General features: G+C 41.8%; 1 protein-coding gene across 5 annotated transcripts in view; it reads left to right on the top strand.

Moving 5' to 3' along the window:
• The window catches only part of NGF (nerve growth factor), a 54,994-nt gene extending 42,722 nt beyond the window's left edge, over positions 1–12,272 (top strand). Inside the window, exons 2-4 of one of the 5 annotated variants that reach the window (XM_037885275.2) lie at positions 1,469–1,610; positions 3,312–3,413; positions 4,620–5,498. In XM_037885275.2, the coding sequence (XP_037741203.1) occupies positions 4,632–5,360 (729 nt within the window). In that variant the 5' untranslated portion in view covers positions 1,469–1,610; positions 3,312–3,413; positions 4,620–4,631 and the 3' untranslated portion in view covers positions 5,361–5,498. Of the gene's footprint in view, positions 1–1,468; positions 1,611–3,311; positions 3,414–4,619; positions 5,499–8,999 lie in introns of those variants that run through there. The other 4 variants (XM_043533760.1, XR_006286919.1, XR_005223298.2 and 1 more) reach the window with 4 other exon arrangements.
• Positions 12,273–12,787: the final 515 nt, after the last annotated feature.

Genomic DNA, 12,787 nt, shown 5'->3' on the forward strand with positions numbered 1-12,787 from the left:
AATGACACTGCGTCATTTACTGGATTCAGCCATGATGGTGAATCCGGGAAGCATGGAGTAAAAGAACTTTGAAAAAAAATGCTGAAATGAAACTTTTTCTTGTGGTTAAATAACCAGCCAGTTGGAGCTGAGTAGTGTTTTCTTAGGGTGGCAGAACAGTTGGAAAAATTGTTGGATTATTTTTGGCAGTGGCATGTATATTATAACTCTATCATTAGTATTACTAAACTGACAGGCTACATTGAAAGGGTTATTATTTTACTAGTACATTCTTACAAAAATATAGTTTACTCAGTTCTGTAGCATGAAGATTTTGTTTTTAGGGTTTGATGTAATTTAACAAATTCATGTAATTGTAATTTGCCTTATTCTGAAATTTTCTCTGTAACAAACTCCATACTGTAGACTGTGGACCATAATCTACATACAAAAAGAAAAGGAGTACTTGTGGCACCTTAGAGACTAACCAATTTATTTGAGCATAAGCTTTCGCATCCGATGAAGTGAGCTGTAGCTCACAAAAGCTTATGCTCAAATAAATTGGTTAGTCTCTAAGGTGCCACAAGTTCTCCTTTTCTTTTTGCGAATACAGACTAACACGGCTGTTACTCTGAAACCAATCTACATACAGTAATGAATTTGGACATTGGCCACCTCATCTTATCAAAGTGATGCAAGGTCCTTGATCTGTCAAATCAAAAGGCTCCAACAGTCCATGATGCTATCCTAGCTGCTCCCACGTTTAGCTAGTGCAGGCCCCCTGCTAAAAGTGCTTTGGAAATTTTCAATTAAACTATTAAAAAGAAGTAACTTTGCCTTTTGATTTTTTAAGAGCCACACTATCAACCAAATCCCACAACCTCACTCCCTGATGTGCAGCTCCTATTAATGAAAATTGGGGATTGTGCAGGTGGAGCCAAAAGCATAGCTTGACTCTATGGATTTGGCCTGTGAAATTTCAGTTTAAAAATAACTTGATTAAAACAAATTCTAAAGCTTCTTTAATGCCTTGGTGCCGGGCAGATGATCCTCTCACTCGGTGCACCCACACTATTGGGGCCTAGTTCTGCCACCTTTATTCAGATTGAAATCGAATGGACCACTTGCAGAGTAAGGTCAGACGCAGTCTGAGGGAGGTTTGCACAATCAGCCACCGAAGAAATTAAACTGGCCAAAATTTACTTTCCATTGACTCCAGTGGCATTCATGTGCTTAAAATTAAGCATGTGCTTTCGTGCTTTCCTCTTCTTCAAGGCCAGTGCCCGCAGAGCCAGAGAGTGTGTGCTTCAGGCAACTCCTATGCCATTAAATTAGCAAAAAAGTCATAGTTCAAAGAGCCCTGCAAGGGAGCTTCCTGCCTGCATGCCTGCCAGACCTTGCTCCCGTGCTCCTTCTAACAATGGGGAAAGGTTATTTGAAAAGCTTATTTTCTGCATTATTATTGACAACAATACTTTTCTTCCTCTAGCAGAACCCAGACTAGGTTGTACAGAGATTCTTAGCTGTGAAGTCAGACTGGCCTGATGGCATGCTGCATCCAACTTCAGCTCAGAGTCTGGAGGCAATAAAGACCTTGCCAGGGAGCAGCTTTCCGTTCAATACACCCAGAGGTAAGCGTAATAGTAACTGCTATATCAAAACAGACCAAGTCTAATTACACCAGCCTCCTGTCTCCAGCAGTGGCTTGTACCAGCTGCCTCAGAGGAGAAGTAAAAGAATAAATAAATAATAATACACGTGATCAACTGTACAAGGTGTGGAAAGAGCAGATTTTTTCTTAGCCCAAAGAGTGATCAGTTTATACTCTGAAGCTGGAAGACCAACAGACCCTATCATTTTTACTGTTGCCACTTCTTTGCACTTAATATTCTTATTTTGTAAGCACCTAATTTGTTATGACTCTTAATAAGTGATTTTCCTCAATAATATCCTGTAGCAGTGAACTCCCAGGTTACCTAAACAGATCATTAAAATTTTTTGATTAGTTGCCTTTTAATTTCATTGAGTCTTCCCTTCTTCTTCTTCTAGCAGATTACATCATTTGTGGGAAAAGTTTACTAATTACTGTATTATAATGGAGGTTTAGCCATTCTGAAGTCACATCTGTTATGAAGTACTCTCCATTGCAGTGTTTACATTTTTAGTATTGAAAGGTTTGTGATGACCCACGTGGCTATATTTGCAAAGAGGTGTCCCTGAATTTCATGCCTAAAGGTTGCAACTCCAAAAAACCTCTCTGAAGCTCAGATGCAGTTGGCATACACTTTACACATTTTCAAAGAGCAGCACTTAAGAGTCAAGTATGTACTAAGCACGTGAATGGAAGAACAGAAACAAACAGACCTTGTGGAATGGCCATTTCCGTAAGATAGCAAATCTATATTCCACATACTTCAAGGCCTGAAATTTATTTTGCACATACAATTAACTGTGATTGAGGTACACATTGCTTTAATCCTTCATCTTCCATTTCCCATAAACAGATGGAGAGATCCAGTTTTGAAAATGTTTTCTCAAGGTTAAAAAATAACTACCAAAAATCCAAAACAAATAGCTTTGTCCTGGTTAGTCCTACCTCACACCATGCTGCCTGCAGAGTACTTGCTACAGTGAAGAGAAATATGGAGCAATGCAATTGTAAAGTTGGGGGCGGGGGGGGGGAGAAAAAATTGGAGATGGTTTCAATTTTGTGTTAGTAGGTTTAAAGCAGACTACAGTGATGTTAGTAACTGTGTAATAAAACAGCTTGAGGAAGGGAGATAAATCATTCTTTACATGTTGCTGCATTTTAGTGAATTCTGAATCACACAAAAGCAGAACACAGGCTTTTATTGGCATCACTAAGCTCTCTTTCCTATAGAAGGAAAGTATAAACAAAGGGTCTATATGTAAATACATTTGGTTGAGGCTGCTGTGGGGGTGTTTAAACTACGCCTGGATTTTGTTCTGCAGACCTTTTTCAATAACATCTCTGTTGAAAAAAGAAAACTCTTTAGAGATGTTGTGAACCATCTGACTTTAATTTGAGTTGGAGAACTGGAGGTTACTCGTAGACTCACATGGCTATAGTGCTACTCCCACCTCCAAATTCCATTTCCTTACACAGACGATGCCTGTGTAGCACAAGCCGAATGTGGGAAGAAGGCAGCCTCAGGCCCTACTAAATGAGGCTAGGTTTGGAATGGTGAAGATTTTCATTGCAGCAAGACCTGCCTCTCTCTCCAACATTCAGTCTCCACCTAATCCAGTGTGGTCACTGCACTGAGAATTGCTAAAGTGGCTCTTGGCCTCTCTCTCTCCCCTTATTGCAGGGACTTTCGCATCACTACCGTCTTCAGTAACTCCTTCCATTTGGCATCTTCGGCTCGCTTCTTGAATCCATCAGACCATCCAGTCCTGCACAAACTCAGCTGGTTAGTTCTATCCAGCTCTTATCTCAGATATCAGTTTTCTCATAGGCTCCTGAGTTTTCCATGAGATCCTGGTCTTAGCAAAAGCATAAAACACTAACTAGTATTCTAGTAATCCTCCCAATTTTAGGCTAGGGAGAAAGGCTGAGCAGAAAGGGAGGGGGGAGCTTTAGTAATAAGTGATCCATGTCCAGAAAAATATTAAAACATTATGGGAAATTACAGCTAAATTGCAGAGTTTGAATTTTCCCCTGTGAAACCATGTTTGTCCAGTCCATGCGTGCCTGCCGGACATGCAGTGAAATCCAAAGCCAGCTGAAACATGTCAGGCAAAATGAGACACTGAGACAGGGGAGGAGTCTGGCTTGATAGTTTTTGTTCTGTTTATACCCTGTCTCTACTTATTAATGCTTTGCAGGGGAAATTCAATGTCTGCCCTTAAGTGCAATTTCAGATTATGTTTTGAATGTCTCTCTTATTCATAGGATGCCCACTACTGATTCATTACCTAACACACGTCTGTGTTGCTTGATGCAGCTTTCACTGTCACTGGACTTGTGGCATAACATTGTTCTTGAAGAATTTTTAGAAATTGATTTTACATTTTTCCACACCCAAACAGATGTGCATATTCTCCAGTTTCCAGAGCGACAAGCCCTGGCCTTGTTTCTCTATTCAGTGACGTCTGTGGAACTTGAACTTGATCATGACTGTCCGAATAAAGAAGGGTGTTTCTGTACCCATAACTCCCAGTGCTGTGCCCAAAATGGCCCCAGAGTGGCAGTAGCCATTGTCAAAGAGCTTGAGAAAAGTATCAATGGAGATATGTACTCCAGAGAACACCTTCTTATCCTATGGTCTCCACATTAATAACCCCAAACAAGTGCTTCATATATAATGTTCTAATAACAAATACCAAAGGAATTAATTATAATCCAGCCATTATTTCCTTGGATTCCTACTTTATTAAGCACATTAGTGCTGGTTGAATGAGCTTTTCTGGAAGAACATCTGGGACTCACATGAATACCTGATGAGATCTGTATGATCAGCATTACAGTACTAAATATCCAGCAAAGTCATTGTCATTAGCAGCATTAGATCAGTAAACCCTGTCAAGGTCAGAGTGGGCACTTTTCATGTAGCACAAGTGCTTTCGGTTCACGTCCGTGTCACTTGTAGTAACCCTCAGTTTTTGTTTCATTCTAGGTGCATAGCGTAATGTCCATGCTGTACTACACTCTGATTATAGCTTTTTTGCTCGGCATACAGGCAGCACCAAAGTCAGAGGACAATGCTCCATGGGGGTTTCCTGCAGGACCCACCATTCCAAATATCCATCGGACTAAAGCAAATCCCAGTCCCAAGGCAGCTCCACACACAGCCAATCATCACCTTGCTGGGAAGGTAGACAGCAGAGAAGCTGGACAGGCAGCAAACATCACTGTGGATCCAAAGCTTTTCAGAAAGAGACGATTCCGATCCCCTCGGGTTCTGTTCAGCACGCAGCCCCCTCCAGTGTTAGGGGATGGACAGAACATGGAGTATCTGGGCAGTGCAGATTCTCTTAACAGGACTATTCGAACCAAGCGGACTGCTCATCCTGTGCTGCACCGGGGAGAATTCTCAGTTTGTGACAGTGTCAGCATGTGGGTTGGGGACAAAACCACAGCTACTGACATCAAAGGCAAAGAGGTGACAGTGCTGGGAGAGGTGAACATTAACAACAATGTTTTCAAGCAGTACTTTTTCGAAACCAAGTGCAGGGACCCTAAGCCAGTCTCCAGTGGGTGCCGGGGAATTGATGCTAAGCACTGGAATTCCTACTGCACCACCACGCACACCTTTGTCAAAGCACTGACAATGGAAGGCAAGCAAGCAGCCTGGAGATTTATCCGAATCGATACCGCCTGTGTGTGCGTGCTCAGCCGGAAAACAGTGAGACCCTGAGATGGAACAAACACTCATGCCCACATCCTCCCATTCCCCCTACCTCAGCCTGTAAATTATTTTAAGTTATAAGGACTGCATGGTATATTTATAGTTTATACAGTAAAGAAAGAACCTCGCTATTTATTAAACTCTTTTGGAAACTCCTTGTGTGTTGTGAACTTAATTTAATGACATAACAATCTTTTGGGGAAATGTTCATCTCAGCCTTGTCAGTCACAGAGCTTGGCCATTAGAGTACTGTGAAAAACAAACATTTTGCACTTTTCATCTTCCCCTCCCTACTCTTTTCCACAAAAAGCCAATCTTCACAGGCAAAACCTGCCTTTTTGGTGTGAAAATGTGGCTTGTTCTAGTATGTTATGTTCTTCTCCAACTCATGAAAGCGTGAAAAAAACCCACAGAAATATTGCTGGTTTTACCCCCCATTCTTCTAGTCAGTCATAGGATCCTGTGAACTGTTGGTGCAGTGTACAGTAGTTTTATACCACTATGGATATTTCAGAGTAAAATTCTCAGTGTGCCGGAGAAAATTGCCAAATATTTCAATGATGAAAATAACCAGCTCTAAGTTATGTTGGATAAAAGAAGACTATGACTTCGCTCAAGATGCAGATTTTTGTCTGATAATGGTATCATTTATGAGTTGTACTAGAGTGATGGGACTAATGATGGTTTTAATCAGAAATCTCTATTTCCGGGGGTGTATACCTTAACTGTAGGCATTCACTTAAAGCTGGGTCTTGGCGACAGTGCCTTAATGTGGAGCGAATGTTAGAAAAAGATCTTTTGGCCATATTTCAGTAAGAATGGTCCAAAAACAACCCTCCCATTTATGACAGGTTTCAGAGTAGCAGCCGTGTTAGTCTGTATCCACAAAAAGAAAAGGAGGACTTGTGGCACCTTAGAGACTAACAAATGTGTTAGTCTCTTAAGGTGCCACAAGTCCTCCTTTTCTTTTTCCTCCCATTTATGGTTTCTCTGCTCTCACTCTCTTGAGAGCACTACGGTTTATAGACCTGGTGTAGCTGCCAGTCTGAGGCCTGTAATGTATGTTCCAGCCATTGCAATCTGAACAAAATCTATAAACCTTCCCACTGTTTCCTTTGGAAAAGCAGCAGCTATCCCTCCAATAAACTGTTTCAAAACAAGTATTCCACGGACTTTTCGTCTGGTGTCTGCCAACCCCTAGAGGATGAACCCATCTCCCAACTTTCACCTCCTCCTCCTCCTCACAAATACTGTTATTTCCTCTAAAAAACCTCCCTCATTGTTACCTGGCCTATACAAACAGCGAAGAGGGACAGCAGCTTTTGATCTCTTCACTCAATTCTTCACTTACAGAGACATTGATGTTTGCACTGAAGGCCGCACATTGTCTGAAACCAACCCCAAACCCGTCCTGTCTCACTGTCTTTTCACTAAGCAGGAAACAACCTAAACTAGACAAAATATTCTTTTTGTTAAAATACTGCCAGTTGGGCTGGCATCAGGAGGCATATATCACAAATTCTGACAGCCCATTGGGATGTACTATGTAGGGTGACCAGACGTCCCAATAAAATCGGGACTGTCCCGATTTTTAGGTCTTTGTCCCGCGTTCCCCATGTGTCCCAATATTTTCTCCGTTTAATCTGGTCACCCAAGTACTATGTATCCCGGCCTATCAGTCTGAGCCACCTTTGGGCTAGTTTATCACATTCAAGCAGAAGTGTTTTCAGGCTTGAGAAGAACAGCAGTAAGCTACTCTCCAGTCCCCTCTAGTGGCTGGTTATAGTGCAAAACAGAGGCACCAGATTAACGTTTTTCCCTCTCAATAGCAAGGTAGATGCAAAGTTTGCATGTACAGCTGCTAGGTAGAAGGCTGGTGGAGGGCAGAATCATATGGTTCTCACTCTGCCCTGTTCAAAGCCTCCAGAATCATTAATTCTTGCTCTGGGGAGGGATGTACGTGAAACAGGCACATTCATGGTGTGATGGATAATGGTGCAGCCCCCAACTATGCTGGGAATGTGCTCTTAACAGTCGCAACCTCTTGCAGATCAGCTGAGGAGTAATGGAATGAGATGCCACCTGCAGAGCAACTGAAGCAGAGAAATATCCAGAGTCGGAGCTAAATCCTGTGTACGCTTTTTGGTTGCAACCTTTAAAGGAGGGGGACCTCACAGCAATGAACGATGTTACATATTATGTGTTCTAGCCAGATCTTCTGCCTTACCTGAGAGCAATGCAGTTAGCAAAGAATAAAATCTCTGTATGTCTTAGCTTTTCATGGTTTATCAAAACTCTGCCATTATTTTACCATTGACATAACAAAACTGCAGCTCAAACATTGTCTCAAGATTGTAGCTGATAATCTGAAACATGTGTAAGACGTGGAGTCTCTTCAGAGAGTTGTGGAACTCTGAGATGGGCTTTCTTCTGATTGCAATAGGAATCTGGGGAGCTGGCATTCTTTCCACAATCAGCCCACTTGCAGTTCTTTCTGTTACTCCTTAAAACACATTCTTGCCAAGGATGAGATCAGTCCCAACAAAGCTCAGTCTAGGGGGCCTATAGTTGCTGATAAAATAACCATCATCATTATTATAAATCTTGACTTTGATTAAAATTTCCACTAGTAAAACATTCAGCTATTCCATGTGGTTTTGCATATTTTTAGTGAGGGTACTGATTTATTACACCCAGCCTCTTGCCTCAGAGATTGATTGTCTGTGCTCCCACCACTGAGATTAGAATATTGCTTCATCCTTTAGTACAGAAACATGGCCAAGGAACTGTGCTATGTGTTGATGTCTCTGCCTTATCATCAGAAAATTCCCAGAGGGAATTTATGCACCTGGATCCTGACACTGTAGTTAACCATGGAATTTAGAATTCCATACTTAGCAGAGATAGCTACAAACACCAGCCTGTGACACTCAGAACTGCTAAGGCTACGCATCCCTATTCTCATGGCCTGGCCACTTTTCTCGTGACCCACTCTCCAGTGTGATGCATAATAGAGAAGCAGGTGTTTGGTAGAGTGATGCATGCTGCCCAGGGGAAGTGGCAGACTAAGAACATCTGTGGAAAGGAAAACGTATTATCCATGCAAATCTGTAATCTTTTGGTAATGTAAATAAAGGAAAAGTTTGAAATAAAATTAGTTGAGTTAGTAACAAAAATATTGCGATCTAACCTGGTATTTGTGCTTTCACCTTGAAGCAGTTGGCTTGGATAGCCACTCAAGACCGCATATACGGTGCTGCCATCACTGAAACTGGATTTGTGAAGTTCCCCAGGGCAGTATTCATGTCATTTATTTTACTTTTCAGAAGGCAGCATGTTTACACTGTCATATTTAAAGAATGTGGTTTAAAAATAAAAACAATCTCAGTTATTTTTTAGTTAGTTGGCAACAACAACTTCCATGACCTCCTGCTTCCCATGCTTCAGAGGATTTATAGCCAATCAAGTGTCAGTGAGAGACACGATTGGGAAGTCACTAAAAAAGTAGATGACAACTTTTCTTAAATTATAGTTTCTAGGAGTTTTCCTTATTAATGGTGTGAGCAGGTTCCAACACAAAAGCTGACTGTCTGGAAGAAACATTTGTGTTCACACTGAAATGCTTGTCTGAAATCTTGCCTTTTACAGGTCAATGGAGAAGCTGCTTCTTGACACTGACCTACAGAAGACAGAGGCTTGCATGACGCAGTTTGTGTATCTGTATGTAACATCCGTACTGACCTGCCACTAGTGGGCCAGAAGGAAGGCGTGTATCAAACGTGGGCGCTCTTAGGAAAACAAGACAAAACGCTGTAATGTACTGTCTGAAAAAAAGGCATCTCTGGAGGAAAAAGTCAACTTAATCTAATGAAAACTTTAGCTGGAATAATCTACACTCTTCAACAGCTGCAGATGTGCACACAAGAGACAATTGCCTTGTTATGGGTGTTTTCTCACATGTGTTATCCTAATTAGAGATCCAAATGCAAACTGCAGAATAGTATGTGGATTTCTGACACGTCCTGGAGGGCTTTGAGCCCATAAACAATTGATGGAGACAGGCATCACTATAGTATTTCTTCAATGAAAGATATAATAGTGCTCCAGTATTGTTCGTGTTATTATGTAAAGGGAACTGTACCAACTTCTTTCAAACCAGCACTCTTACCTTGCGGAGGAAAAGAAGCCTGTTTAAGCATAAACAAACTGACAATTAGTTAATCTTCTCTCCTCCCACTCAATTCAGTGCTCAGGAACTAACATCAATATTGACCTTGGCATTGGACATAAGGAGTGAGCGTGGGGTTCTCATTACCTTCGTTCTCATTTTGTAACAGAACCCATTGACATATGAGTCTTTATGGGCCAGATGGGCCAGTGCTCCAAGCAACAGTAAATGAGGGCAAACACGAAGTGGCCAGAAGTTAGAGAAAAGGAGCCACAGATGAGTCCAGTTTGGATTTGACATGATGGATTGAAAATGCTAGTCATGAATACTAATTGCCAAAGGTGGCGTTTTGCACCTCTGCACCTGGTTAGGACTCTGACTCCTGGGAGCTGTGAACAGTGGGGCGCCTAGCTGCTCCCTGGCCTCTGCACCACTGTGCCCCCTGCATTCCGACATGGCCGGTGTAATAAGGATGCTGGAAGAGACTGAACTTTATGTCCTGTCCTCAGTCACATGACCTGGAGCAGGGTCACAAAGGTCAATATCCCTGGAGGGCTGTAACCACTTGCTAGACACTCCATATATGATAGGTGCAGTATACACCACATCAATGGGTAGTACGTGCATGGTTTCAATATACATTATATATGTATATGTGTTGGGAAGTAAACTGAATATATTATGCTCTTCGCACCATTCTATTTACCCATGGTATGTATTCCACAACACTTTGCAAAGCTGAGGTCAGCTTTGACAACAGAAAACAGGAAGTCTGTCAAAGCCAAGATACATGAATGGTGTGCCCTAGCCCAGGCTGCACCTGTACACCCCACTGTTTGGAATGTGGCATACAAAACTGAGCTAAGGGAAGGTATAGACCAGCATGTTAAGGAATTAGTGGGTTGGATCTTAGGTGAGCTATAAAGTGCTCTTTAACATGTAAAAAGCCATGACATAAATGTAAGTTGTTTTGTGGGAGGAGTCTTTGAAGCATACCTTCTGTGTAAGGTGAACATCCTGTGAGACAAGAATTGCTTCCCAGACAGAGGGTATGTACGTCTCCTTTGTGTTTTGTCTTTAGATGGTAAATTTGGCTAAATTTGGTTAGTTGGTCTCTTGAACATTCTTAATAATGAACGCAAGCATATTCAATCAGTTGGCTATACTATTAATCAACAAACTGACTCCAGCGGTTAGCTGCATGAGATACTTACAGCTTTGCCTGTTTGGTGCCAGTGCTCTAGCCCTCTTGCAGAAGCTGAGGACAGGGATTTTACTTCAGGCCTTTACGGGGACCCAGCTGCAACATTTCAGTTGTGATCCAAGGCAACCAAAAGAGCAAATTCATCACTGACTGGTACGCTGCCTTCTAAATAATTTCTCAGGTTCTCTCTCCATCTATTCCCAACAGATCTGACTATGTTAGTTTGAAGTTGTTTTCCTGACAGACTAAGGGAAATACTCCCAGCTCATTGTTAACATCACTGTCAGAATGTTTATGAGAGATAGAATAATAATGACAGACAGTAGATTGTAACATAATTATAATCTCTATAGATGATTAGCTGAGTGGGTAAGGCAAATATTGGATCTGAACAAGTAACTGCCAGTTGAGGATGATGATGGGAAATATTTATAAAACACTGGCACATCCACTTAAAGTATCCCCGGAGCAATTAACAAATCTGAGCTTCATATATTCTCTGATTTCATCTGATGACATCACCAAGTCACTTATATTCTTTCATGCTACAACAGCAGAAAAATCATTGTGTGGGTTCTGATTATGATCATCACTGTGTAAATCATTTGGACATTTCACTCTTTTTCTATCAGTTCACACAAAAGAAACCACTTGGGTAGCCAGGAGTCAAGTGCGAAAAGTAGACGTCTGAGTTATTTCACTAACTCTTCTTTGCTGCCTCTGGCATATCCTGTTGGCTTGAGTCTCTGGCGTTTTCAGAAACATTTTTGGTCAGGATGATCTTTATTTGTTGTTATTAACTGGAAAGAATTTGCACTTTGTAATCTCTCTTATTTCCCTTTTTTTTAAAAAAAAATTTCTATTGGTACCCAGAAGACCTTGTGATGTCACAGCCAGATACATACAATGTGATTACAGATGGAAATACACTGGAAAAGACACTATTTGTCTGGATGCAGGAAGCAAAGTGCCGGATGGAGAATGAGACTCACTTTTTTAAAGATACAGGATCACTAGATAAAACCATAAATATTAGAAGAACATTCAACCACTTCTGAACATATAAAAATGCATATTAAACACTTGGACGCATTTCTTTTCCTCTTTGACCAAGTGAAGTTAACTAAGGCATCCAGGAGCTCAGTCGTGTAGAATAGGAACTCTGTACCATATATGCCAATCTCTAGAAAAAAAAATTTGACAAAATCCAGGAAGTGGTGTAGACATCAGGTGAGATAAACTGGCTGTATGTAGAATGTGAAAGCCTTCTCTAAGTGACTTGTCTGCCCTTTTCCTTGTAGCAAGCTATTCTCTCATCAGATCCAATAGTGCTACTCACCAGCGTTACTTCATTGGCTTACAGGAAGTTGGCAGGAGAGTCTGGCTTGATATGTCCTCAGCTGATGTTCACTTAACAGGTTTCTAAGGTACTAATGTACAAAGTACTAAGGTACTAAAAACTAATGTTTTTATTTTATTCCCCAAATGATTGTTTTTGAGTACAAGAAAACCCCAACTTATGATTCAATAAAATTTCTTTCTCTGATTGACCTGGCTGGGATGAGACACACTTCTTGTAAATGCCCTCTGCCGCTTGGATGTTGGCTCTGATCTCTCACACGTAAGCACGGCCCTACCAAATTCACAGCCATTAAAAAATGCATCACGGATCGTGAAATCCAGTCTCCACCCGTGAAATCTGGTCTTTTGTGTGCTTTTACCCTATACTACACAGACTTCACGGGGGAGACCAGCGTGTCTCAAACTGGGGCTCCTGACCCAAAATGGGGTCATGGGGTTATTTTAGGGGCATTGCGGTATTGCTGCCCTTACTTCTGTGCTGCCTTCGGAGCTGGGTGGCCGGACAGCAGCAATTGGTGGCTGGGTGCCCAGCTCTGAAGGCAGCGCCCTGCCAACAGCAGCATAGAAGTAAGGGTGGCAATACCATGCCATGCCACTCTTACTTCTGCAGGGCTGGTGGCAGTGTCTCTGCCTTCAGAGCTGGGATCTCGGCCAGCAGCCGCTGCTCTTCCGCTGCCCAGCTCTGAAGACAGTGCCGCCTCC

This window comes from Chelonia mydas, chromosome 21 (genome assembly GCF_015237465.2).
Source record: "Chelonia mydas isolate rCheMyd1 chromosome 21, rCheMyd1.pri.v2, whole genome shotgun sequence".
In the NCBI taxonomy this organism is placed as follows: domain Eukaryota; kingdom Metazoa; phylum Chordata; order Testudines; family Cheloniidae; genus Chelonia; species Chelonia mydas.